Below are 25986 nucleotides of genomic sequence, written 5' to 3'. Positions count from 1 at the left end.
TCCCGTTCTTGTTGCCGTCCTCCCTCCCGTTCTTGTTGCCGTCCTCCTTCCCGTTCTTGTTGCCGTCCTCCCTCCCGTCCTTGTTGCCGTCCTCCCTCCCGTCCTTGTTGCCGTACTCCCTCCTGTACTTTTTTCCGTCCTCCTTCCCGTCCTTATTTCCGACCTTGTTGCCGTACTCCCTCCCGTCCTTGTTGCAGTACTCCTTGCCGTCCCTCTTGCCATACTCCTCTTCGTTCTTGCAATACCCATTCTTGTTGTCGTAACCAGGTAGAGGAGCAGGAGAACGCTTCCAGTTGGTGTGACCGGCGCCGTGGAAGGCGGAATCGCGAGCAAGCAAGTCCTGCTGTTTCACGTCTGGCGGAGCAAGATGATGGCAGAGAAGAGAAATTGGTCAGCTGTTGGCGGCGGTGAAGCTTCATGCCACACTGCCATATTGCATTCACCGGCGAGAGCATGGCTAGGAGTACTACGAACAGGAGAGACGCCATTGAGGAGGACCGTGCTGGCCGAGAACAGAACTGCAAAGTTGCCGGTGAGCTTCATGATGAAGTACTGGTCTTCGGTATAGGGCTGGTGTGGGATATTTGGAGAGGCAAGTATTGCTGCTGTCTTGTAGCTGGTTGCTGGCTAGTGCTTGTAGTGCTTGTGGAGAAAAGACGAGGAGGGGAACGCTCAACCTTCTTCTGGGTCCAATATATATACTGTTCACGTGTCACACGTAGGTGAGGAGGAAAGGCATAGCATCATCCGGTGCACAAGCAGGTCTGCTGTAACCGTGATGTAGATAATCGTCAACAGTGCCATTGACACCGAGCTGTACAGTGGTGAGCGGCATGCAGTTTCCTGGTCCGACTGATTCATCAGCTCTTGGGTAACAAGTCGAGCCAAGTGGGAACAACTTGTTGTGGATGAGTCGATTGGACTCTAACCTGTCACAGCCATATTCACGGGCTCAATGGGGGGAAGTGTTGAGCAACCTGGGCAAACGATGGGCGTATTACAAGGGCAATAGAGGCGTGCCCCGTTCAAGGGACTCGGGATGTTTGTACCACGGCAGGCGCATCAACAAACTTTTGCGACGAAGTCCTGGAGTCGTCAATCGAAGGTCGGTGGTGCATTTGCTGGATTTGCTGGATCACCATTCGACAGTGTTTGTCATCAATTGGCTAGGGCGACGGTGAGCGATCATTAGATATGCAAAGACACAAGCTTGAGGATCTGCTGGCGAACTCTCTGCAGAATGTCGAAGATCAGCTGGTCCGAGCTTGCCTTTGCTTGGAGGTGAACAATTGATGGTCGCCGTTTCCGCGACTTTGCAAGACGCGTCACTGTTGGGGGGAAGGAGGGGGGGCGGGACCAATGGACCTTGAGTGCAGTCAAAGATGTTCCTGCAGGGTTGCAGGGTGCCTCCATTGGCAAAGACAGGAGATAAGCCATTCGAAGGAACTTGGCATCTTGATGCCAATTGTAGGAAAGGTCTATGTGAGGCGGGGTTTGGTCAGGGCAATGTGGTGCAAATAGCTGGGTTGCAATCACGGCTAGCCTATGCGCTGACGGCCCAGCCTCAAGCATGCTTCGTGCGTAATTGACAGCAATTGAACACTAGATTCTGGTGCGGATGTGCTGAAGGGGCTGGTTTAACCGAGATGGCAGTGGAGTCAATTCGTGTCATACCTGCGTGCAATGAATGTGCAGTCGAAAAGCTGCATCAAATTGTGCAAACCTTTATTGGTTGACACTTTCATACGGCATACGGCACTATTCGATTGACAAGCGTAAATCAACGCACGTCGGACAAAAACGGAAGGTCCTACTAGCAACTATCAATGTACAGCGAAAATGTGACAGATGCCAGACGTATGCAATCGTCCAATCTATCCATTTCAAGGTTTCCAAAATGATTCATTGAATTGTGGTACAGTGTCTGTGCTGAGCAGGCTCGCACTCAGGCCTCACCCCTGTATGCCGCATCGTGAATGGCGACTGAGCGGCCAGAAGGGTCAGATGAGCAGCCCCAATCTCCTCGAGGGACCCCTGGCAGGAGAAAATGCAGCGTGAGAAAAAGCCAGTTCAAAACCCCTTGCTTGCAACAAACATCAAAAGGAAACACTCACATCGAACAGACGTTCTAGCCGCACTTTCACTGGGGAAGTAGCTCTCGAAAACCTCCCTGATCCAGTATGCCTCCTTGGTATCAGGCGTGTCGGCGGGGTACCTCTTTGCCCTCTCCGCGAATTTCTGGTCGCTGATGGCTTTCTCCGAGTACTCCTTCATGCCATCGATCCAGCTGTAGCCAACGCCATCGCTGAATTGCTCCTTCTGACGCCAGAGGATGCTGTCCGGCAGGTACGCCTTTGGCTTGCACTTTTCCCCGGTCTTGGGATTGACAACGGGCTCCATCGCATCGACATCGAACGCCTTGCGCAGTATATACTTCTCCATCCTTGGCTTGCCGTCCACATCGTGTTCCTGCAGGCTGCCCTTGCTGAACTGCTTGTCATCCGCACGCGTGAGCAGGGCGACGTCCAGGAACTCCTTGTCGAGGAAGGGAACACGCGCCTCGAGACCCCACGCCATGGTGCTCTTATTGGCGCGCAAGCAGTCGGCCGTGTGTAGGTTCTTGACGCGTCGGACGCACTCCTGGTGGAACGATTTGGCATCCGGCGCAGCATGGAAGTAGAGGTAGCCACCAAAGATCTCGTCCGATCCTTCACCAGACAGAACCATCTTGACGCCCATGGCCTTGATCTTGCGCGAAAGCAAGTACATGGGCGTTGAGGCGCGGACAGTCGTCACGTCGTACGTCTCAAGGTGGTAGATCACGTCCGGTATCGCATCGAGGCCCTCTTGGACTGTGAACGTGTACTCGTGATGGACCGTTCCGAGGTACGCGGCGGCTTGACGAGCAGCCAAGAGATCGGGCGAGCCAGGAAGGCCGATGGAAAAGGAGTGCAAACGGGGCCACGCTGCGAGACTGTCTGCCTCTGCCTCTGCATCCTCGTCAAGGCCGACAGCCATTCGTCCGTCCGCTCCAGCGGGCGCAAGCGCTTTCGTGGGATCAACATCTGTGCGGTTGGCTGCGCTGTTGCCCACAGGCGGTATGTCAGCTCTGGACTGCGCCTGGCTTTTCGCTGCCATCCTCGCCTCGTACGCCCTGTGCTGCTTTTCCGCCAGAACCTCCGTCTCCCTGGCAGCGATGCTAGCAATCAAGCTGCTGTCAAGACCACCTGAGAGCAGCACGCCATATGGCACCTCGGACATGAGACGTTTGCGAACCGCCTTTTCGAGGGCCAAGCGAATCGCTGTGAGATCCGCAGACGTCGTAGGGACGCTGGCGCCATTGTCATCGTCGTTGATCCACTTTGGGTTGTAGTACCGCACGGTCTCTTCACCTTCCGGCCTGGCACTGTCCCAGTAATGCCCAGGTGGGAAGGAGCGGACGCGGTCGCACTCTTCGTGAATGGCCTTGAGCTCAGAGGAAAAGTAGACCGCACCGGGGTACTTGTAGGACCAGCCTTGGTATAGGGTCGTGACGCCGATTGGGTCCCTGGCAGAAATTACGCGATGCGGGCTGACCGATGTGTCAACGAGCAGGAAAGAGAACATGCCGTCGAGCTTGGTGACAAAGTCGGCCGTGCGCCCGTACTCTTCGTAGAGGTGGAGGATGACTTCGCAATCCGAATGCGTCTTGAATTGTGGGCTCTTGTTTTTGAGACTTTTCCGCAGGGTGCGATGGTTATAGATCTCACCATTGACAGCAAGGATGACTTTTCCATCGTTCGATACCAGCGGCTGAGCACCCGTGTCTACGCCGACAATGGCAAGACGCTCGTGGCACAGGATGGACCCTTTGGGCGAAGCTCCCTCCTCGGTCGCAACAAGGCAGCCCGACCAGTCTGGGCCGCGGTGACGGATGGACCGAGAAAGTTGAAGCATTTTGGACCGGTATGCCGGCGCATCGGGGTGATTCACACAGCCAAGGATACCGCACTGTCAGGGAGGGAAGAGTGGTGAGGGTCTGTACATTCTTGCACGCACGCGACCTGGCGCCGGCTCGGAAGATTTCCTGCAAGTGAGAAGGTCACTCACCATCGTAACTGGTCGGTGTGAGCTGGGGCAAATGATGCTTTCTTGACTGTTATACGGTAATGGGATGCGCGATGGCTACACCAGGCAGACGATGGCTTTGGAGGTAGAGGCCAAAGAGCATGTGTGGGGTGAGGGAGACTGAGGTGGTCTTATCTCCCGGAGATAGGTTGGTAGAGAGAACACGTTGGCAGCCGCGAATTAATGGAATGCCGCCGTGGACGAGTCACTCTTTTTCCGCCAGCCAAAAATGCCAGTGGATTGTTTGGCAGAAAGTGAGGCAAAAGCGCACTGTGGAGAGAAAGGTCGGACGCTCCGCGTACTTTCACAAAGCGACGGCGCGACGCGGTACTTTCTCCAGCCAGCTGCCAGGCTTTGGGCAGACCTTCGGAAAGCGGAATATGAATTTCGGCACCATTAAAAATCTCGCTCCTTCGACACAGTCATTTCAACAGGTCTAACATGGGTCTCGACTTCGACGACGCACGTCTACTGGTTCGACTCAAGTGCTATTCCAAAGAAGACTCTCAGCCTTGACACCCTGCCGCGAGTGGATCAAACACCATGGGAAAGGGAAAGGATCACGGTCTCGAGCGGCCGGCGAAGCGACAAAAGCTTGCCAGCAGTGGCGGCAGCAACTCCTCTGCTTGCGAGGGTTCCGGTATCAAGAAAAAGCTCAATAAGACCAAGGCCAATGCCAAGAGCAAACGAGCGGCAGATGGCGCGAACGCAAAGGAGCTGGAGAAGGTCGGTCCCACAACAGGGGACGCTGCTCGAAAAGTTATCCCCCAAGCGGCGCTCCCATGGAAGCGTGCCTCGCTACCAAACGTGGCCGCTGATGCCGGAGGCTCGACTGACGCTGGCTTCTGGGAAACACTATACGCCTCTGCAAATGGCGAGGGCAGCAGCTTAGGGTCAAGAGAAAATCCTGATCAGAGTGGTGCAGGCTATACGTCAGTACCTAAGAAGAGCAGGAAGCCGAAAATGGGCAAAGATCCCTGGGGGGGTGGGACGGAGGTCTGGCTCGGTTTGGAGGAGATTGATGGCGTAGAGTTGAGATTTGAGGACGGACCTGGTGGAAAGAAAATCGCTTTCGTAGCTACTAGAGATCTGGCAGCAGCCTCACCGACAGATGAGCCATCCAAGGCTGGGAGTGTATCGGAACACAGCAAGGTCAAGGCCAAATCCAACGGCAGGGGCAACGCCAACACCCAGGCAGAGTCGCAACACGAAACATACGACGAGGTCTCAATTGCGAGTCCTGACGTTGGAATGGTGGCTCCGAACGATGAAGATATTCCATTCGCGGATTTCGAAAATGCAGATCAGCAATCTTCTGCAAACACGGTCCGGTCGACGACGCCACCAGCGCCTGCGGATGGTGATGCAAAGTCAGCGTCCAAAGCAAGCGAGCAAGCAAATATATACGTCTCCAAAAAGTCGGCTTCTGGAGGAGATGTGCAGGTAGAGGAAGATCTTGTGAATGTGCAATGGGCTGCTCTGGACGAGTCAGTCCCAAATGCCATTCCCAGGGACTTTGTCAATCTACCCGGTTGGAAGGACATTCCCTTGCACCCCAAGCTCAAAGCGGGTCTTGCTGCGCTGGGTTTCAAGAAGCCCACACCCATCCAGACGAACACGATCAGCATTGCCATGGCGCCTCGAGTTGACGACAAAAAGAATGAAGAAAGTCCGAGTGACCTCTCGCAAGCCCATGCCAGCACATGGCGCGACATTGTTGGTGTCGCGCAAACGGGTAGCGGTAAGACGCTAGCCTATGCGCTGCCTATCCTGCATCGCCTGCTGGCGGAGCGCAGAGAAACTGGAGAAGTTGCGACGCAAGAGGGGTCACCAGGAGAAATCAAGCCTCTAGCTGCGCTCATCTTGACGCCCACGCGTGAATTGGCTCTGCAAGTGTCAAAATCAATTTCCAGCCTGATCTTTGCTGCAAGCAATCCGGGCGCCAATGCAAGTGCGCAGACCACTTCGCCGCCCTTTGCGACCCTCGCCACTGTTGTAGGCGGCATGTCCGCGCAGAAGCAAGCTCGCCAGCTTTCCTTTAAAGGCGGAGCAGACATCATCGTCGCCACGCCAGGTCGACTATGGGAGACGCTGGAATCGAATGATGAGCTCGCTGAACGCGTCAAGCTCACCAGTCGAGCTCTCGTCCTTGATGAAGCCGACCGCATGATGGAGGCAGGGCATTTCGTCGAGATGGAGCAGATTCTGCGCATCTTGCGTCGCCGTTGTGCGGGCGATGGCGCTGTTCCTGTAGTCGCTGACACAGGAACTGCTGAGCCGAGCGACGGCGCGAATGCAGACCTGCAGACGTATATCTTCTCGGCCACTTTTTCGTCGATGCTGCAAGTAAATCTGAAACGCGGAAACCGCAAGGCGCTCAAGAGGGCACTTGGCACGAACACGCTCGATGAGCTCATGAGCAAAATCGACTTTCGCGACGAGGACCCCTACGTCGCGGACTTGAGCACCAAGTCGCGAGTCGCAGAGACGGTCAAAGAGTGCAAGATCGAGTGTCTGAGTAAGGAGAAGGTGAGACGCTCGTCTTGGTGTATCGTAGTAAAGTATTGACGCTGACGTCGTAACAACTGACCCGTCATCCAGGACCTGTACCTCTACTACTTTCTTCTTCGCTACCCCGGGCGAACCCTCATCTTCGTCAATTCGATCGACAGCATTCGACGGATCCAGCCTATTCTGACGCACCTGCGAGTGCAATCTTTCCCTCTGCATTCAAACCTCCAGCAGCGTCAACGTCTGCGCAATCTGGACAACTTCCGCTCCGCCAATCTCTCCTCTTCCAACTCTGGTGCTGGCAAAGGCTCAGCGGTGCTGCTCGCAACAGACATTGCAGCTCGTGGTCTGGACATTCCGGCCGTAGACCACGTCGTGCACTATCAGATCCCAAGAAGTGCGGATACCTACGTTCATCGCAGCGGTCGCACGGGAAGAGCAGGCAGGGCTGGTGTTAGTCTTGCTATGGTGGACCCCGCGGAGAAGAAGCTCATGAAGCAGGTCATGATGACGCTCAAGCGAAGTGAGCTCCCTTCTATGTTCATGCAGCATTGGATAGCACTGACGGCGTATTCTCCACAGGCGACGATCTGAATTCACTCAATTCACTGCCGGTGGAGTACTCACTGCTCGACCAACTGCGGGAAAGGCTCGCGTTAGCGGTGCAAATCGACAGCATCGAGCACAAGCAATCCAAGGCGTCGCACGACAGCGCTTGGCTCAAGAGCCTCGCCGATGAAGCTGGTCTTGACATAGACAGCGACGATCTAAGTGACGTGGATGGTATCCTTGGCTCAGACGTCGAGGAAGAAGGCGGCAAGAGGAAGAAAAAGCAAAACAAAGGCAAAGCTGGCGCGCTCAAGAGGGACCTTGACGGGCTGCTTCACCAGCCACTCAGCGTCCGCGGTGTTAGTCGGAAGTACATCACGTCAGGCGGTGCAGACGATGAGTTCGTGAAGAATCTATTAGAAGATGCTCGTGAGTATCGCTCCCAATTTGCATTCTCCGGTCTGAGCGCTAAGACAGTCGTCCTGCTCGCCTGCTAGATGTGGACAATATGCTCGGCGTCAAAAAAGTTGCTTTGCACGATGCGCTGAAGGGTAATGGCCCGCAGGCGAGCAAGCCCCAAAAGCGCAAGGGTTGATTTTGATATGTACATATGCAAATGACATCGTAAAAGCTATCCTCACACTGACCTCTCAGCGAGCAGCGACTGAATTCGCCTCATCGCCATTTCTACAAACGCCAGACGTTCTTGAGCGTCGGGTAGCTGTGCTTCACCCTGTAATGCACGCTATCAGCCATAGTTCAAAGACCCTTTTGAGCCGACCGACTTACGAGAGTCAGCTCCACGAGGCGATCACCAAGTCCTGCGAATTTCTCCGTCCCGACTTGCAGAAGGAGCGCTCGGTCGTTACTTTGAGCGTCCATTCGGGTCCTACGAGGCCCAAGGTTGTCATCAGCTAGTTGCGAGTGCGGCATCGATGTATAGTAGTCGAAGTGCCGACAGAGGAGCACCATGAGCAGCTCGATCACATCTATGAAGCGTAAATGACGGCAGTGAGTGATCTGCTCATGTGGCAGTGAAATGACTGGACAGGAAACGCACCTAGGCTTTGTGCAATCGATGCACGACGTGCGCCTAACCGGAGCTTTAAAAATGAGACCGCAAGACTGGGCTGGCGAGCAGCATCTGCGATGAACTGCTCGCTAACTTCGGCCTCATCGCGCAACAGCTTTGTTGGGGCAAAAATGTTAGATCAGGCACCGTAGAGATAGCAAAAGGAAACTTACATCCTCCCAATCATCAATGCTGACGGTGTTGGGTGACTTGAGGGCAAACAGAACGGCTTCGAGTCGAGGAAGTCTTGTGGACATTTTCTCCACCTCCTCCTCTAAAGAAGTTATTGCGGTGCACATGCTCGGAGCCGCCAAGGTTCTCTGGACGAATGCTTGGGGGTGGGAAAGGCCATGTTGAGGTGATACCGCTGCAGTAAGCACAGGACGCATTCGTGGGCCTTGACTCGCGGTCTCGAGGTAGGCGAGAAGCGATATCTGCAAACGCTCGACTTGTGCGATGGCTTTGACATCAAAAGCTGTGAGACTTTCCCGGACGTTTAGGCGAGAGCTCTCTTCCCTCTCAGCATCATTGCTGGGAACCACCCGAGCACGCCAAGTGTCGATCATGAGGAACGCTGCAGCAACTCCCAGCACATGGCTGTGGAAAGAGCTTGTTTCTGCCGCTGTTGGTACTTCGTTGTTCGCCATCCGCAACCCGAGCAGCGTGACAAGAAGTTGAGCAAGATTGATCTGGCCAATGGTCACAATGTCGCGCAACACAGCCTTGAGAACATTGACGAGGGTATCGTGGTGGGCATTCAGGAGAGCGAGTACCGATTGTCTCGCACTTGCCGTGCTAGAGTAGACAGCGAAGCAAAGCTCAAGTGCAGGAGCCATCAACGCAGCTTGCCGCTCTCGGACAGCCGGTAAAAAAGTGTCCGCTTCAATGAAGCCCTGATCTTGGTCCGGTGAAGCCGACAAGAAGTCGGACTGCGCAAGCGCATCAAGCATGCGAGCCTCCAGTAGCGCCTCAGCGCCTGCTCTTGAAGATGCTAGGCGGACAGCGAAGGCCATCATGGCCTCATAAACATAGGTCGGAGTCAGCGTTGGGGGGTCCGGTCGCAGCGTGTCTTGAAGAGGAAGGTCCATTTCTCGCAGGGATGAGGCCATCGTCTTGAGGTAGCCTTGTCCAGACAAGACCGCCAAAATACGCGATGGTCGGCTTCGACTGCTTTCGAGACAATTGAGCTTGTCGAGCAAGGTGTATGCAACCGTCTTCCAGACGTCGCTGGCGTCAAGCGCATCACGAGCGACAAGAATGACAAGCTTTTCTGCTTTTTCAGCCAGCAGCCCTTTGACGCGCAAGACCATCGATGAGCTCGCTGAAATTGCCGAAAAGGCGACGGAAGCACCGCTGATAGAGACGTCTTCTGCAGCGTCATATGAATCAGTCCTGCTCGTGCTGCTGCTTGCGAGTTGCAAGAAGTTGATGAGGCCCGAATACAGACTTCCGCGGGCAATAGTGGACGTTCCCGGCTGCAAAGTGGCGGAAATGAGAGAACGAAGAGTTGCCAGTAGTCGATCCGCAGGCAGAGCATCCTTTTGGTCTTCGGTCCCGACTCTGAGCGTCGCGATCAGTGCGAGCACAGAGCCGGACAGTAAATCGATCGTGGCGGGGTCGCTGCGACTAGTGATGCGGGGCAAGATGGCGGCGAGGCAGTCAAAAATAACGACGAGGCGGTCTTCGCTCCGCAGCAGCATGCTGCACCTCGATAAGATCATGTCCAATGTGTGCTTCCACGCGCGAAGCGCATCTCTTCGAGCATGTGCGATCGACCGGTGCGCATTCCGTGCGGCCAGGTATCTCATAATAACCACCGCCTCATGTTCAAAGCGAGAAGCTTGTGATGCTTCACGCAGGGTGCCGGTGCGTTGTAATTCCGCCCGTGCGTTCGAAAGCAGCGTGGCAGCTGCTTCTAAGTCAAATTCCTGCTCCACAGCTTCGGCACCCCGTAGCTTGATCAAATTGATGTTGAGGTCAGCCAGCAGACTGAGCTCTTCTTCAACATTATCCCCATTATCGTTCCAGTCAAAGTCGAAGCTGGAAAGCAGCTCAAGGAGTCGAATACCGACGCCATCTTCCGCATCTAGCAAGAGGCTCAGGATCGGTGTAGTTGCATTCAGCATGTCCTCGCTGGTGAGCGCATGAATCTCAAGTGCGATCATGCCAAGCAAGTCCGCTTTTAGGCGCAGATTCGAGACTGCTGCTCCGGCGGAGGTCGACAAGGCTAGGCCATTCGCGAAGACTGCCGTGCCGTCACTGTCCCGACGAGCGATGGGCGCGAATGGAATTAGCGGCAAGCGAGACTGAATGAAGTCCTCGCGAGTCCGAAGGTACCGCAGAGTGGCTGCACTCGAAAACGGCTCACTGCAAAGCTTGAGAAGCAGCTGGAAGCACCTTTCCGTCAAGGTAGGGAACTGCGATAGCATGCTCTGCAGGCTCTGATCTTCTGAGCTGAGGAGGGCCAAAATGGTGTGCAAGGCGCCGGGAGAAGTAGCGGCTGAGTCTGGATCGGAGATGACTTGGGTGTCGGCAGAGACGTCGTAGCCCAGAAGGAGGTGTGAGATATTTGGAGCATTGCCAGAAACGTGCTCGAGGAGAAGGTCCAGGATCGCGACGCGTATTGAACAGGATCCGCCGTCGAAATCGTCTCCGCTTTCGTCTACTGCCAGGCTAGTCTCTGGGTTGCCGAGACGCTCAATGTAGCCCGAACGAATGCGAACGGTCTCATCCATCATCTCCAGTAGACCGACAAGCCGATTCATCTTCTTCCGGCCGTTGGCCACGCTGAAGCGGTCAATCGCGGAGAAGGCAGGCGACGATGCAATCTGACCGAGAACTTTGATTGAGAGCATCGCAACAGATGCAGCTGTGCTGTTGATGTAGAGAGCGATGTCCACCGCAGTCTGGTGTTGATGCAGCAGATGCTGGTCGAGCGTTGAGTACCGCGTAGGGGCTCCGATGCGCGCCTGGTCCTGCGACGACTCTGTAAGCGCAGGCAGCAACACTTGCAAAAATATATCCTGAATATCGAAGAGTCTCTGCACGCAGCGCAACGCAAGCTCAATAGCCTTGGTCATCAAAGGTGTGGCAGCGCGATTGGAGGTATCAAAGCCGATGCCAATGATGGCAAACAGCTCCTTTTCGACTGGCGAGCCCGTGAGGAAATGCCTGGCCACGAGGAAGCCAGGCTGCGCAGCAAGCGCCTCCGGCGAGGAGCCTGTCCCCGTGAGCAACTCCTCCACCTTGAAGCGATCCAGACAGCGGTAGAGGAATGCAAGACACGCAGATGTCACCTTCCATCGATCCGAGCGATGATCATACTCGCGCGAAGAGGCTTGCAAAAAGACGGACTGTGTGACAAATTGCACATAGTCGTCTGTCAGAGCTGCTCTTTGCGGAAGGATTACGCTGAGGAAGTTGACCAGGCTGCATGTCCCAGCGTAGTTGTGCTGGGGAGCTTCGACGTGCTCGAGCGTGTGAATCGCACCCGTGCCGCCACCAGCAGGTCTCGTTCCGAAGGCTGGGCGCGAAGAGCGAGCCGAGCCGAGAATATCTGCCTTAGTCATTCGGTTCCAAATGTCGTTACCAATGCGCTCTGCATGTGGGCTGTCCTCTCGGGCAAAAGCAGCGAGTGCATCGAGCAACGCGGCCTTGAGCTCGACGTGGATGTGGCAGAGCGAAAGGTTGAAGAGGCGCGTAATGACTTGGTACTCATTCGTCTCGTAAAGCGATGCCCGTGCTGCCTGGCTGTAGTACGCGACACCACGGAGCAGACGCATGAACGCGATGAGCAACTTGGCCTCTTCAGGGGGCATTTCTTGCGAGGAAGGACTCTTAGCGAACAGATCAATGTAGTATTGGACCCAGTCGAAGAGGTGATCCCACGAAACGAACCGATCGCTGACACTCTCGTGATTCGAGAGCAACATATGTGCCTGTAGCGAGCTCTCGGCACCTGCGCTCATGGCGGCAAGCATATCGAGCAGAGAGAGCTGATGCCCTGCTTCTCGCGACTCGATAGCCCATAAAAGGAAGCGTGTCGCCCGTCCGTCTGGACCAGTCCAAAAATCAAGGCCAGCGTTCGGCCTCCCTCGGCAGAGTGTGGCGATCAAGTCGAAGAGCTGCTGAATGTCGTGCCGTGGCTCTTGAACATCAGTGCGCCCTCTTGAAGACGCAAATGCTGCGTCCTCCTCTGCACGTTGCACTTTGCGCAAAATCGGAAGCATCACGCTGCTGACGCCTTGCATGAGTCGCTGGATCTGATGGAGAATGTATTCTTGGAATGTCGCGTCGATGTCTGCAGGTTGGCCTGCGGCTCTCTCTCCATTTTCTTCTTCTTCGCTGAACCACATGTGGTCCTCTTCTTGCTCGTGTCGGAAAGCGAGCACGTTCAAATTAAAGAACGCAAAGGCGCCACCGCGGATCGCGCCAGTGATGAGGTCTTGGACCTTCTCCTCTTGATTCCTCAACTCTGCGCTGGACCCTGTGCTCCGCTTGAGCAGGCCAATCATCTGCAAAGCCCATTGCAAGGCCATTGCACAGCGGATTGCGGGCGTCTTCCAGCTTGCGCTCTCGGCCAGTGCTGTCATGCTCTTGACAAATGAAGAGTCGTCCAGCAGCGAACTGGACGCGTCCAGAGCTCCGAGAAGAGCAGTGAGGACATAAATTGAATTCGTGCCGAATGCCTCCCGCGGAACGGCCTCAAGCCATTTCGCGATGACAAGCACACCCTCGGCCCGTAGAATGCCGGCGACTCCAAGTAGGTAAAGGACGTGACCGAGCTCCCTTGCCTGCTCTTTCAGCAGTTGAATGCTTTCAGAGAAAATATCGTCGCTGAACAGGTGCGCGAGTGCTTGTGCACCTCCCGTGTGTATCCGCTTCTCCAACTTAGAGACTTCTTGTGTGGTGAATTCAATCTCGTCCAGAATGCGCTTGGTGAAGCTGGCCTTTTGGCCTACAGCCTGAGGGAGGTCCTTTGTCTCGGTCAGCTTTCGCAAGAAGCTTTCAACCTGCGGGATCGAGTCGAGTGCACCGTATGCTTCTCCATTGCGAGCGTTTATAAGAGCCGTGAGTAGATCCTTCAAGCAGGCCAATAGTGCCAGGCGCTCCCGATAGTAGAGAAGGACCGCGACTTCGGTTGGCGGTCGTGCCCATCGCGCCCTTCCGGCAAGACCTACTTGCAGCAGCGATGCCGCATAACGCTCGGAAAGGCTGAGATATTGTGAGAGATGCAACGTCTGCTGGGAAAATTCCTGCTGGAGGTTGGCTGTAGTTCCATCGATAGTGATCGACCCTGTTTATACGCGAATATCAGCATAACAGCCGACTAACATGTCAGCAAGAAAAGCATATGAATTGACTCACCTCCTTCGATCTCCTTTCGCTCTGCTTCGCTCGGCGGTTTGGCCCTGCCCAAAATTGCTATATCCTCCCTCGCTGTGTCTAGAGTAACAAGCCATGAGCTGGATGCCGTCAGCTCTGCCGACGTCCCATCCCCGAGCGCGTCACAGATGAGCTGGTGCAGCCTCTCGAAGCGCTGCGGGATGAAGATGGCCGCCATCTTTGCGAGTGTCACGCTCCTCGACCTTGAGAGAGGCGTGCGAGACCTGACGACTTCTGGCTACTGATGTGCCTGTATTCCTTGCCGTGATTCTCCTAGCCACCGAGCAGCCGTGCCATTTGGAGAGGAAGCATCTTCTGACAACAGTATCGATTTTTCGCGAGAGGGGATGCCTGCAGCCTGGCATCAGCTGTGAGCCAAAAGTTGAGAGAGGCGGAGCGGCACTTCTCACCTTGCCAGAGGCAGAGGGCCGAGGGCACTTGACTAATGGATAACGCGTTCCGCCCACTTGTGATCGAGGTTCTACGGACCTTGAACAATCATCACTTTTTTTGGTCATGACCTTTGCTTCATTTCAATATACAGACGGCGGTTCATTGTTCGCAGCCCTCTCCACGCTTGGCCAGCGAGCGGACTGCAGGCGCAAAGTTTGACTCATTCCTTCATCATGTCCAAGGATACTTCAGCCGTACCAGCGAGCGAGAGGCAAAGGGCCCAAAAGCGAGCGAGGCTCACTGATTCGTCTGCTGTGGCTCGCAAGTCGTCACATGTTGCAGCAGAACCTGAATTACAATTTGTAGCCGCAGAAGCTAGAGCCCATGTCCAGTCAGAAGAAAGGGACGAACGGTCACAGGCGCTTGCTCAACTGGAGGCGCTTGGTCAAAATTTCATGGCGAATTTCGACCTGCCTGATCGGGGGAAGCCGTACAAACCACATACAAAAGCAACACGAAGCCCTACCGAAATAAAAACAGGGCTTGAGCCCTCGTCCAGCTCTCATCGCAGGGTTGAAGACGAACTGGAGGGGTTTCTCCGTCATAAGGGCAGTCGTCCTGGACATATACCTGCAAAGGCACCTGCGAAAAAAAAGTCGGCTCCAGACGTCGTCGTTTTCGACGGAGCCTCCAGCTCGTCACAATTCACCCAAGAGCCTGTGAACCGCAAAGACTTCATGGTGCGTTCGATGTACCTGGAAATTTGCCTTGCGCCTAGATACTAACATTCACCTTTTGGTCCCACAGTCTTCAAAAGTTTCACGTATAACTCAGACTGCAGAATCGGCAGCGGATCGCAAGGGCAAGCGGAAAGCAGGCGAGGGAGAGTCTGACCCGGAAGTAGAAGACGAAAAGAAAAACGCATCAAATGATCGTCTACTCTCGCAGCTTCTAGCCACGACCATTTTTGCACCTGGATCATCATCAGGCGATGACGGCCGCAAGCGCGACCTGTCCTCTGCCGCGACGATCGCACGTATCATGGAGCTGAGCACGCCGGAGTCCAAGCGCGGTGGCGGAGCTGTCGGTCGCGGCTGGGGGGAGATGGCTTTCAAGAAGACGCAGAATGGAAGGATGCCGACGAACATGCAAAGAGGGCTCGAAAATGCGCGCAAAGAGCGGGAAAAGAAGGAAGTTGAGCGGGAAAAGGAGCTAGGCATCTACCGACCGGAGCTGAAGCGTGGAGAGGCATCAATGAGCAAGGGAAAAGACCTGAAGAAGGATCGTCTCAGAGGTCTCAGCATGGGTGTTGGGACATTTCGTGACGGTGCTCTGCGTCTCAGCAAGCAAGATATCGCCAGGGTGCAGAATAAAGGCAAGAACAATGGCAAGAACAAGCGGAGATGAGCTTGTCCACCTTTCGCATTGAAACATCCATTTGCGTCAACCGTGAACATTGCCTGCGATATTAATAGTGTTTCTTTCAACCGAGTTGCTAACGCTCCGCATTGCAATATCAGGCCAATGGAGATCATGTGATTTTGAATGACTCAGTGAGACTAGGCCTATTGTCGGCATCCAAGACCTAGAGGGGTGCAGCTCTTGTGGGGCCGTTTTTGCAGCAGACCCGATGCTGACGAACGTGCCTGAATTTTGCACTTCGCAAGGTAGATCCTGTCAGATCTTCACATTCGTCTTGCTCGGGTTTCTGATGTACGAAGGGGTGAAAGCACATAACAATGATCAGTATGACCCTATTTAGTCTTCGGATTGTTAAACTGAGGCAGGCCGCGGGGCGTACTGTTTCCTCAGTGGTGCTCTTTCGATTGTCATGCTACTCGCAGTCACGCTATCATGGCCCATCATCGTCTTCTGAGAGCGGCACATACCTGTTACACTTAGCCGTCGCATCGACATGGGATACAAATTACACAGCCTCGAATCGTTCGCTGACTCAAAATATATCTTATGGTCCAATTGATTCACCGCAGAGCGGCCATTTTTAGTCTTGCCTCCGCCTCCTGAGAACGATCTTTCACCTGAAGCCCAATTTAGTGAGTTCAGTCCCTCATCGCTAGTAACGAATACAAGGCTAAGATGATAACGGCTCTAACTCCCTTGGTGCTTGGCGCTATCGCCTCTACGCCAATCCGGCATGGGCCAGCACTACTCAGCAGCAGCATGTCATTCGATTTGAGGAAAGCACCGTGATTGATGGCACCCTGCCTAGCCCATTCGGGGTAAATCAGACGCTCTTCAATGCCATGTACCTAGGCCTCACGACCGTTCGGCGCCTGAGTTGGGTGTAGGGCACCGCCATGAGTGCCATCCTGAAAGTACGACTCAAAGTGAATTGTTCTATGAGTGCAACCCATTGACTGATGCTATCGCTCGTATACCTCTTCGATAGCTCGAAGGGGGCTTAGAATGGTCATGTTTCTCGAACGCGCCAATCGCGCCCGTCTGTAGCCGTCAAAGCCAGTCAAAACGTTCAAATCCGCCAAAAAGCGATGGAATCCCCCCTGCGGGCTTTCGTTGAAGTTATAGCCTGCCACGGGGTATCCATGCAAGGCTCCTACGGAAGACTTTGCGCGTATACCACCGCAGAACAGCAACGTTCCACTGATGCTTACTTCGATTCTTCCAATTGCGCTCCTGGGGCCTTCTCGTGGCCTTCCAACATGGGAGGTTGTTGGAGGCGTCAATAAAGGAGGGTGCTATATGGATGGCGCTACAAAGGAGCTTGACTTCATCCTGAACAAGACGGCACATGCGTCCAACGGTGCAATCGGCCGGCGTAATGCCGACCTGCAGACATGGAGTGATTCCTTTCGACATGGCCTCCAGCTTGGGACTTACGGTCTGGTATACCATAACCGGACCCTTTTACAGTTCGCCTACGACCAAAAGTGCCTTTATCGAAAAGTGCTGCTCCAATCGGACGGGCACATGGCGCGATATATGATTTTGACAAGGGGGCATGGTGGGTGACATCTTGATGCCTTCTTTGCAGGCAGTATTGAACTTCACCTGATTTAATAAATATCTTCGGTCAAGTTGGAAGCATCTGGTTGTTGGGTAACGGCTGGGCGGCAGCAGGCATGCTACACGCCTTGGTCGGCATCATGCATAGTCGCCATGCGGAAGATATGGCGAACTAGAGAAATGACTTGTTCCTTTGGACGCATCAGCTGTTCGAATCTGCCGGCAAGTTGGCAGATCGGACCACCGGCCTATGGCACAATTACATGAACCGAACCAAGACGTTCGTCAGCGACCGAGTTCCAGGCTTCTTGCTTGTCAGTGTGCTTGATGAACGCCGAAGCGACAAATGACCGCTAACTGCGATTCAGTTATTACATGGCACAGGGTCGACATTCCGTCTAGCTAGCATGGCGCAGAAGGACTAATTCCTTATATCACTGGCAGAGCGCGTCTTCCAGTGTATCCCGGGACACATGATCGGAGAATGGCCACATTTACAATGCCATCACGACCGTCAATGCTCTGTAAGTGTGACTTGATTATAAACTGCGCATGTCAGGCTGTGAGCTGAAATTGACGGGGTCGGTCTTGCCTTTCCTCGGGTCTGAAGCAACTTCACCACTGTGGGACCGATGTCTGATGAGGCGCTTTCGTTCTCCATCATGCTTTCGGCGGCCCGTGACTACCATGCGCGATATGTTACCGGATTTGATGGGCCTGTCACGAACTTGGGCCTGAGCCCAACATTTGGTTTAAGCCACCGTTATAACTGGCGTCTTGACTGGCGCCAATCAAAATAACCATACACGATCTCTCGTGTGGAAGCGCTGCTGAGGAAGCGCATGCATGCAGTAACGATAGTAATGGCAGCCTATTTATGCCCGGCCGCCTGCCTCCTTGCGCGTTCGCTTCTCCGGCCCTTCCTCTTTGCCGAGCTCTTCTGCAATATCGCTGATGGTCTGCAGTGTACGATGAAAAAGTCTTGCAAAAGCGAGGTCCCACTCTGGCATCGCTGCTCTATGGTGTTGCTGATGATGAGGTTTGGGCAGGGGAGGTGACGGTGTCTCTTCTACATCATCTTCTTGCGATTTTGTTCGCTGTTTCTTGGTCGACACCTCATCTCCAGGCGAGTGCTCCCTTTTGCTGCTTTTGTGCAACAGTGCTGGCTTTACTGTCTGCGGGAAGTCGTCGGCTTCCTCGTCCTCCGACGCATCTGGATCGAGCTACGGAAGCGGAGACATTGCATGAGACTCGCGGCTGCAGCCTGTGCAAGCTGCGACGAACTCACCTTCCTGTCGAAAAGTTCTTTGAAGTGAACTCTTTCCTCTACATTGCCGCCCTCTTCCAACCCTTCGTCTTCCTCAGTTCCACGATAATCGCCAGCACTCAAGGTCCCCGTTGCCTGCTCGTCTTCGAGTGCCTGCGCCGCATCATTTTCATCTGCCTGCTCCGGGAGCACCACTTCTGCCATTTCTCCGTTCTCCTCTTGTTCCTCTTGCGCAAGTGCTTCTTGGTACTTCTTCATCTCGGCTCCGTCCGCACCCTTAACGTCAGGGTCCTCGTGCCGGGATGTAAAATCGGAATTGAGGTTGCCCTGATCGACAAGCAGCTCTTCTAATATCGAGCCACATGAAGCAGGGTTTCGACCTGTGTGGGATGCTCCAGCCTTGATTTCGCCCCCTTCGTCCCCAGCATCATTATTCTCTTCCTTTGATTGCTCCTCTGTGCCTTCGAAACGACCGCCCGTTACCTCATCTACTACTCGCGGGGGCACTGGCGCATCAAGAGCTTCCCTCATCCAACTAAACAGCGTGTCTTTCCCCATCACGATAATGTTTCTTATCCTGACACGGTCTGTCTGTGCGACAGTCCGAATGCCCTTTGATCCCAGAATCGGCACGCTATCCCGCAGCGCCATCCCTGAAGCAGCAGTTGAGGTTTTGTGAGGGGAGCTGTTTAGGTAGCGTGCAGCCGTGCGATGCTCCGTGTCGTCTTCGTCGTATCTTTCTGCTTCTGAATCAGTTGGCACAGCTGCATCATCATCATAAATCCCATTCCGCCTCTTAAAGACAGCGTGATCGACGCTCTCCTTAGCGTTGCGGGACGTGTTGTCCCACACGATTTGCTCGCCACAGAGGATCGCGTTCCACACACGGTCCAACGTCTCCAGCGTGGTGAGTGCCCGAGCAAGCTCTCCTTGAGCCTTCCGGAAGCGTGATGCCTCCTCTCCGGCCGGCACTTGGCTAGTAACTTTGTAGTTGGGAATCGCGTCCGTGATATCAGAACTTGCGCGTAGCAGATAGGAAACTAGCAAAGACGCTGCGTTCCCGTAGGGTGGAATCTTGATGATGACACTTAACAATGATTCGACTGCGTCGATATAGGCCGGCAACGTTTGCAGCGGACTCGTTGACTCATATCTGGGGCAGGATGAGCGGGGTGATGATTACAGCTGGCTCGAACCGACGCTTAACCCCCCTCACCACTCACCTCTTTGCATGGCCACGGGCGATTTCGTTAAACTTGTCATCAAGGTAAATCATCAGCCTAATCTCTTGCTTCGCAGAAAGTTTCAAGGGTGCAACAGCCTCAGCCTGTACAGCAGGTGCATTGCCTCTCCGTGCAGACGTGCTGGTCCGGTCGGAAGGCAGCCACGATGACGAGCTAGCGCGGCCGCTGCCACTCGCCCACGGGCTGTCCATGAAAAATCCGCCACTGGTGTTCATCTTCGCGGGGTAGACGAAGTGAGCCGCTTATCCGCGATGTGCATACTGCATCTTCTGCCCGCGAAAACCATCCAAACCGCCAGACTGTAAAACTATAGCCCTGGCGCATGTCAATTCGATGCCATCATATGAAGAGCATCTCCAAAATCTCGAAGCATTCGATAGATTCCCTTTAACGCTGATGCTGAGGACTGTGTGGGTTCCGCCATTGCCGGGCCGGAAGTCCGTGACACCGATCGTCACTCAGATTCACTCGGGTAAAATGACATAATACAGAGGATAACAACTCGTGTGTTGGCTAAGCTACTTGCACAGACTTTGTTCAAGACTAGATAGGACTTTAGAGGCGATTTTGCAGTGCTATACCGGACAACGCAACGGATTCGCTGTGATGAGCTCATGAAGGTCGCTCTCATGCGATGTTAAGAAATTGTGGTGGGCCGAAAGGGAGCTAAACGGGTGGACGGGAAGTGATGGCTGTGGCGGATGGCTTGCTCGCAGCCGTAGTGGTCATTCGCCCCGCGTGATCAACAGCGGTCAGAATGTCGTCAATCTCGGAATTGGACTTGGCACTCTCACCCTTGTCTCTACCGCCGACGTCACATCCCTCTCATCAAACACAGTGGTCCCAAAATCTTAGCAGCGACAAGCTTGATGTGCCGCTCCTTGATGAGGCGATCACACCTTTAACACTTACAGCTCTACCCGAGCCAAGCGAGGATCATCTCGAACTCTCCGTCAAGGAGAATGACGCTGGTAGCCCCCAGAATCAATCTAGGGCGAAAGATTCGACAAGCCTGCTGATCACGATGCCCCAGGCATCAGCGTTGACCAAAAAGTCATCGACCAACATTCCCTTTTCTATCTCTCCCCCGAGCCAAGGACTCTCACCACCTGCATTTGCTCCTGTGCGTGCGATCAAAAGAGATCCGTCTATAGATCGCCATCACTCTACTCATTCGTCATTGGGAAGCGGAACGATCCCTGCAGGAGGCGTCAGGTTCATCACGACATCCGCCATATTGTCGAGAACTGGTGCGTTGTACCCTCTTCATGGCCATGGGGACGACCCATCGGTAACCCCGACGACGAGGGGTTCAATAGAACCCTTTCAAATGAATCAGGATAGGCGGAAATGCGCAGCGGAGTCCGAGCAGGAAGGGCCTCACAATGTCATTTTTGCCTCTGCTGATTCGTCAAATGAAGACTTGTCAGAGGGCTCGGGTGCCCCGCCGCCACCACCACTCTTCTTGAAGCAAAATCCATCTAGACGTGGTCCAACGGCCTGTCAAAAGCCTGTGAGCAACGGCAGTGCTCTTGAAGCCTTTTCAGCCTTGCTGCTCGGCACAGATGCATCCGGCAGAGTCTCTTCCCTGAGCAGCGCTCGGAGACCCAGCAGTGCATTCGGCGACGACGATGCAATCAGTGCCCCTCCTCCGAACGGGCTCATTTCTATCATATATAGCGCTGCGAAAGCGCTGATCACTGGAGGCGCGAAGTCAGACGAAGAAGGGTATTGGCCAACGGAAAAATTTGCAGGAAATTGGGGCGAGCAGCTCACTTGGCTGCATGCTCGTGGAGCAAAAGCTTTCAGACCCAAGCTCAACATGCCCGGAAAGCAAGGTAGTGCCACAGACGCAAATGCGGCAGGTGGTGACAAAACAATCGCTTCTCGCAAGGAACGCAGATGGTTTACCAACACCTTGAGAGAGAGCCTCATGCCATTTGCGGATCCCCAGCGAGAATGTGAAGAAAAGGACGAAGAAGGCAACGCATTCGTTCGCGTCGGGACTAAAAGGAGCTTGCCAAGCTTCCAGATGAGTCGGTCTCCGTCAAAACAGCCTGGCGAACCTCAAACCGACCTGTCAGGTCCGAAATCTTACCTCTTCAGAGGCGATGCTGATCCATTCTCTCTCGATGTCGGGTCAACCCCTCCGGCAACCGCTTTTCCGGCGCATGGGTTGCGTCGATCGCCGGGTGAGACGCTGAATCTGCGAGCTACATCCCCTGGTAGCAAGGCTCCGAGGGTATTCGGGCCCGGGTCAGCGTTTCCGGCGTCAGAGAGTAATCCGCTACCCGATGCACCGCCGAGTCCAGTCGGGATGCCCGGTGCGTGGCTCGGTGGATATGCTTGGCGTGCGAGGCCAGGTGATGGATACGAAGAAGGTGCTCTGCTCTTGCCACCCCCGCTGTTGGACGACGCCTCTAATGATCCGAGAGCGTTTGAAGGTGAGTTTACTGTAACGCCCATGCGTACCCGACTCTCGTAGCAAGCAAGTTGATCGAAATTGCCTGGCAGGTATTTTGGGTATACATCGTGCGCGGGAGCTTGATGCCAAGCGCAAGCAGTTAGATCGTCTACGCGCGCGAAATCGCCCCGCGCACAAGGTCGGCATGCTGACAGCGCTGACGAACTTTGTGAGAGCCGCCCACGCGGCCGACAAGGCCGCAAAGCAGGCCGCCAGAGCCACCGGTCGGCCGCACAGTCCATTCATGTTTCGTCGACGACATACCTACCCAGAGAAGCTGGAACCTGCGGATTTTGCGGACGAGGACCTCGCAAATGGAGCTCCAACAAGTCTTGTGGCCGCTCCTTTTGCCACAACACCGATGCAGAACGCGCCGGGCTCGATCTTAGAAGATGACATCTTCGCCACTCGATCGTCACCAGTGTTACGAGAGCGAGGGGGATCAGCTGGGATGAGTCGCAAAGCCTCTCTCACAATCCCGGAGATGCCTTTGGACATAGTATACGAGCAGCAGCCCTTGGAAGCTGGCCGCATGAGCAACATGGAACGGCGAAGGCAGTCCAGTAGCGTCGACTTGCAACACGAATTTATCGATGCCCTCCGCAACCCACTGCCTTGTCCGCAGTCGCCCATTGTCCGCGCCACGAGTCGAGAATCAACGCGCTCGACGCGTTCTGCGCGGGATATCCCCAAAGCACCCAAGCTCATCCCCGTGCAGCTCTCCAGCCCCGGTTCTCCCTTTTCGCCTTTCCTGTTGCAAGACGATCTTCCACCCAAGTCACAGTTGAACGCATTCAGTCGGCCGGGCACGATGCCTCCTACACCGCAACTTGGCCCTACGCATCTGAGCCTTCCTCCGTCCCCATGGGTACGGGACGCGCTATCGCCCCTTAAAGGATACCCCAAGCTCCAACTGCACCTGGCCATGACGAGTTCCAGGTTCGCGTCTCCTTGGAGCCCTCGCTTGGTGCCTACCGCGCTAGAAGTCGTCGAGGATCACTCTCCAACTCCCTCCAAACGAAAGAAGCAGCACAACGCACGCATGACTCCGACTGCCCTACTGGCCGACGCGACTCCATCCTACACCTCAATCCAACATGAGCGCATGCCAGATTCGCGCCGTGTGGTCAGTATTACGCATCGGAAGAATCCCAATTGCCGAATGAATTCACACATGAGCGAAGATGCATCCGAAATCGTAGCACGGCCACCGGGATATGGGCGCTCGTTCTTGCTCTGGTTCTTCATTGGCGACCTTGGCCTTGGGACCTGGACCTCATTTGCAGCTCGAGCGCTACATCCTCAGCATACTCCGCCTGCCACAGCGCAGGTTGGTATAATTCTTGGCATCATCGGCTACGCTTTCGGCTTCGTCGTCTTCATCACGGCACATTTCATCGATCTTGCCATGCAGATCTGGGAACAAGCGTGTCTCGCGCTTTGGTTCTTGCACTGGACGGCACTCAACTTGACGGGGCGCACAGTGCTGAGCCGCTGCATCATTGAGGCTTATCACCTTATCGTGCGAGAATGGTCGTTGGTGGTACTGGAAGATCATGAGATGTTAGTAGAACCTGTTCACGCGGCTGCCAGGACTTGGCTATCCAAAATCGGTCGGCGCCAGCGGCGCGGGCTCACACAGTGGCAGGTCTTGCGCTCCCTCTTCGAGCTCTACTGCATCCACGACGTGACCCGTGAGCGGTACCACCGAGAGGGAGCCGGTCTGGAAAAGCTGGATGGCTGGCGACGAGAGCATGGGGTGGCAGAAGCGGACTCGTCCGATGACGAGGGGAGCGAAGAGGAAATGATCGTCACAAATCAGGATGACGATATTCTCCAATTCACCAAGACTCCCAGAGTCCGTCCCCGTCGGACGACTTCACGGGAGAACTTCGGCTACTTCCCTGAAACGCGTCGAAGCAACCCACGGGACTGCAGGCTCTCACGGGACCGCGGGCTCTGGGAAGATGGCCCCTGCGACATCATAAAAAGTGTTAAATGGGCATCGACAATGGCAATTTCTGCGTATGGCCTTCACGTCCACATCGTCGACTTGCCAGAGACGTTTACCCCATCTGGCGAGCGCTTCTCGCGGCAGACCTTTGCCTACCTCTCCCGCCTCAATCCAGACGATGTCTTGCACGCTGACATTCAGACGCTGGACAGCGAAGCAGCGTACAGTCCGACATTTTACGTCATCAAGGACCAGATACGCAAGGTGGTAATCGTTGCAATTCGCGGCACCCAAAGTTTCCAAGACATCATTGTCGACCTCGATATACAGTTGGAGGACGTCGAGCTGCCGCCCTTGCAGGACAAGAACGCTCCACACGAGATGAAGTGCCACGCTGGTGTTTGGCGAGCGGCGCAACGGCTTGTCAGAAAGGACTCGAAGCTACTCAGCACCCTGAATCAAGCGTTAGCAGAGGAGAACGAATATGGCCTCGTTTTGACCGGACACTCCCTGGGCGGTGCAATTGCCAGTGCAGTAGCCCTCTTGATTGGTCAATACACGGTCAGAGACAACGAGGCACACAACGGTGGGCGCTGGGTGATTAAGCCAGACTGCGGTCTTCCTGTTGGACGCAAAATTCGAGCCATCACATTCGCCCATCCGGCGACTGCGAGTGCATCCTTATCAGAAAGGGCGGCGATGGGGCGCATTCCGCTTGTCCTTTCCGTTGTCCTTGGCGCAGACATCATCCCTCGCTGCGGTCACGGGCAAGCACGCGAGCTTCGGCGCGTCTTGGGCGCGCTTTGTCGGCTACGTCGGAGGCACGAATTAGCTACGGAAGGCAGTGACGACGCACGTGTGCATGTGACAAAGAGTTGGTGGGACTGGAAAGCAATTCAGCGGACAAAGGAGCCAGATGCTGTTATGCTCGACCGGAAAGAGCGCATTGAACGGCAAATGTGGAGGCTTCGATGTGATGTAGAGGCCGATCTGTACGCTGCGGTGAAGCAGCGTGCGGCAACTGTCGCTTCCAAGCAGTCTACGGTCCCACCGTCACCTTGGATTGGCCCGCAACAACGGGCATCTGCACCCCTGCACCAGCTTGCGGCGCGGAGGCAAGCATTGGACAGCGCGACGATAAAGAGCGAAGCTGCCAGCGGTGGCGTACTTGTCCCTGCTGGCAAGAGTATCTGGATCAGCGGTAAAGATATTTACTCGATCACAAGTCCTCTTGCATTCTTCAGCATGCCAGACTTGCATCCCAAGATGTTTGCGGAGCACTTTCCTTCAGCGTACGAGAGTGCGCTGTTGGAGGACATCGTGTGTTAAAGAACATGTCCAATGACACAACAAGACTGGTTCCCTGCGCCTGGTTAGTGAGACATTCTGTTGCGTGGAAAGTTCATACCAAGCCTTGTGCATGACACGTGCCATCTCCATGGAACCAAGCGTCCTGCAGTGAGAGCCGTGTTCTCAACCAATTTACAGTCGATTGGTGCCAGCCTGTTCAAAAAGGATAACCGTTGACGTGACAACCGGCGATATAAATGGAAATTAAACACCCTCCAATGAAAAAAAATTAGGCACTCAGGCGAAATTGAGTAAAAAAGATCGGCCTACACTCGGATTCGAACCGAGGACCTCCTGCAATCGAGTGTTAGGTGTTTAAACACAAGAACCCAAAGCAGGCATAATGACCACTATACAATGTAGGCACGATGCATACTTCGCTTTAGTAGTACTATTTGTATTCTTCAAACAAGTTCGCGAAATGCCGCTAAGGTTGCCTCTCGGTACACCCTTTCCTTATTACAACTCATCACCTTCGTTTCCCCCGCTCCCTTTTACCTGAACGTGCGCGGCCATTGGGCTCACCCCAGGTGTTATTTGGTTGGATGTCTGCAGGTGAGCAGGGGTTCGGCGATTCCCAAGGTCTATATTGCTAGCTTGCATTGAAGTGCTTTATGCCTGTCACTTATACCTGTTACAACAACAACTACACTTTGCTACAATATTATACATTTATTTCTCCAAAACAATCAAACTTCGGTGTAT

At 54.6% G+C, this 25986-nt stretch overlaps 8 protein-coding genes and 1 non-coding gene across 9 annotated transcripts; 4 read left to right on the top strand and 5 right to left on the bottom strand.

Annotated features, from left to right (window-relative positions):
• Positions 1 to 116: 116 nt before the first annotated feature.
• On the bottom strand, positions 117 to 543 carry K437DRAFT_270335 (uncharacterized protein; the record flags this gene model as incomplete). The annotated part of the gene is made up of 2 exons (XM_013385550.1): positions 117 to 354; positions 444 to 543. Coding segments are annotated over 2 exons (338 nt in total), but the record flags the coding sequence as incomplete, so codon positions are not given.
• A 1341-nt stretch (positions 544 to 1884) lies between these two features.
• Positions 1885 to 4242, bottom strand: K437DRAFT_276060 (putative asparagine synthase). Its single transcript, XM_013385549.1, has 3 exons — positions 4090 to 4242; positions 2115 to 3990; positions 1885 to 2034 (listed from the first exon to the last, which is right to left on the bottom strand). The coding sequence occupies exons 1-3, from the start codon at positions 4090 to 4092 to the stop codon at positions 1946 to 1948; spliced, it is 1968 nt and encodes a 655-aa protein (XP_013241003.1). The 5' UTR covers positions 4093 to 4242; the 3' UTR covers positions 1885 to 1945.
• A 149-nt stretch (positions 4243 to 4391) lies between these two features.
• K437DRAFT_276059 (P-loop containing nucleoside triphosphate hydrolase protein) lies at positions 4392 to 7808 on the top strand. The gene is made up of 4 exons (XM_013385548.1): positions 4392 to 6636; positions 6709 to 7141; positions 7201 to 7596; positions 7665 to 7808. The coding sequence occupies exons 1-4, from the start codon at positions 4651 to 4653 to the stop codon at positions 7760 to 7762; spliced, it is 2913 nt and encodes a 970-aa protein (XP_013241002.1). The 5' UTR covers positions 4392 to 4650; the 3' UTR covers positions 7763 to 7808.
• Positions 7679 to 13909, bottom strand: K437DRAFT_250816 (uncharacterized protein). Its single transcript, XM_013385547.1, has 5 exons — positions 13607 to 13909; positions 8413 to 13535; positions 8228 to 8354; positions 7957 to 8156; positions 7679 to 7900 (listed from the first exon to the last, which is right to left on the bottom strand). Exons 1-5 carry the CDS (start codon positions 13800 to 13802, stop codon positions 7805 to 7807), a joined length of 5742 nt encoding a protein of 1913 aa, XP_013241001.1. The 5' UTR covers positions 13803 to 13909; the 3' UTR covers positions 7679 to 7804.
• Positions 13910 to 14250: 341 nt separating this feature from the next.
• Positions 14251 to 15424, top strand: K437DRAFT_264595 (uncharacterized protein; the record flags this gene model as incomplete). Its single annotated transcript, XM_013385546.1, has 2 exons — positions 14251 to 14757; positions 14825 to 15424. The coding sequence occupies 2 exons, from the start codon at positions 14251 to 14253 to the stop codon at positions 15422 to 15424; spliced, it is 1107 nt and encodes a 368-aa protein (XP_013241000.1).
• A 2177-nt stretch (positions 15425 to 17601) lies between these two features.
• K437DRAFT_259117 (uncharacterized protein) lies at positions 17602 to 17861 on the top strand. The gene has a single exon (XM_013385545.1). It carries the CDS (start codon positions 17635 to 17637, stop codon positions 17800 to 17802), a length of 168 nt encoding a protein of 55 aa, XP_013240999.1. The 5' UTR covers positions 17602 to 17634; the 3' UTR covers positions 17803 to 17861.
• Positions 17862 to 17877: 16 nt separating this feature from the next.
• Positions 17878 to 19728, bottom strand: K437DRAFT_264594 (uncharacterized protein; the record flags this gene model as incomplete). Its single annotated transcript, XM_013385544.1, has 3 exons — positions 17878 to 18225; positions 18291 to 19422; positions 19493 to 19728. The coding sequence occupies 3 exons, from the start codon at positions 19726 to 19728 to the stop codon at positions 17878 to 17880; spliced, it is 1716 nt and encodes a 571-aa protein (XP_013240998.1).
• A 335-nt stretch (positions 19729 to 20063) lies between these two features.
• K437DRAFT_276055 (uncharacterized protein) lies at positions 20064 to 25474 on the top strand. The gene is made up of 2 exons (XM_013385543.1): positions 20064 to 21957; positions 22028 to 25474. Exons 1-2 carry the CDS (start codon positions 20271 to 20273, stop codon positions 25258 to 25260), a joined length of 4920 nt encoding a protein of 1639 aa, XP_013240997.1. The 5' UTR covers positions 20064 to 20270; the 3' UTR covers positions 25261 to 25474.
• Positions 25475 to 25544: 70 nt separating this feature from the next.
• On the bottom strand, positions 25545 to 25646 carry K437DRAFT_t54. The gene has a single exon. It is a non-coding gene; the product is annotated as a tRNA-Pro (tRNA).
• Between the last annotated feature and the right edge of the window lie 340 nt (positions 25647 to 25986).

This window comes from Tilletiaria anomala (assembly GCF_000711695.1).
Source record: "Tilletiaria anomala UBC 951 chromosome Unknown K437scaffold_106, whole genome shotgun sequence".
In the NCBI taxonomy this organism is placed as follows: domain Eukaryota; kingdom Fungi; phylum Basidiomycota; class Exobasidiomycetes; order Georgefischeriales; family Tilletiariaceae; genus Tilletiaria; species Tilletiaria anomala.
Note: the sequence above shows the minus strand (reverse complement) of the source record. Positions and strands in the feature narration are given on the sequence as shown.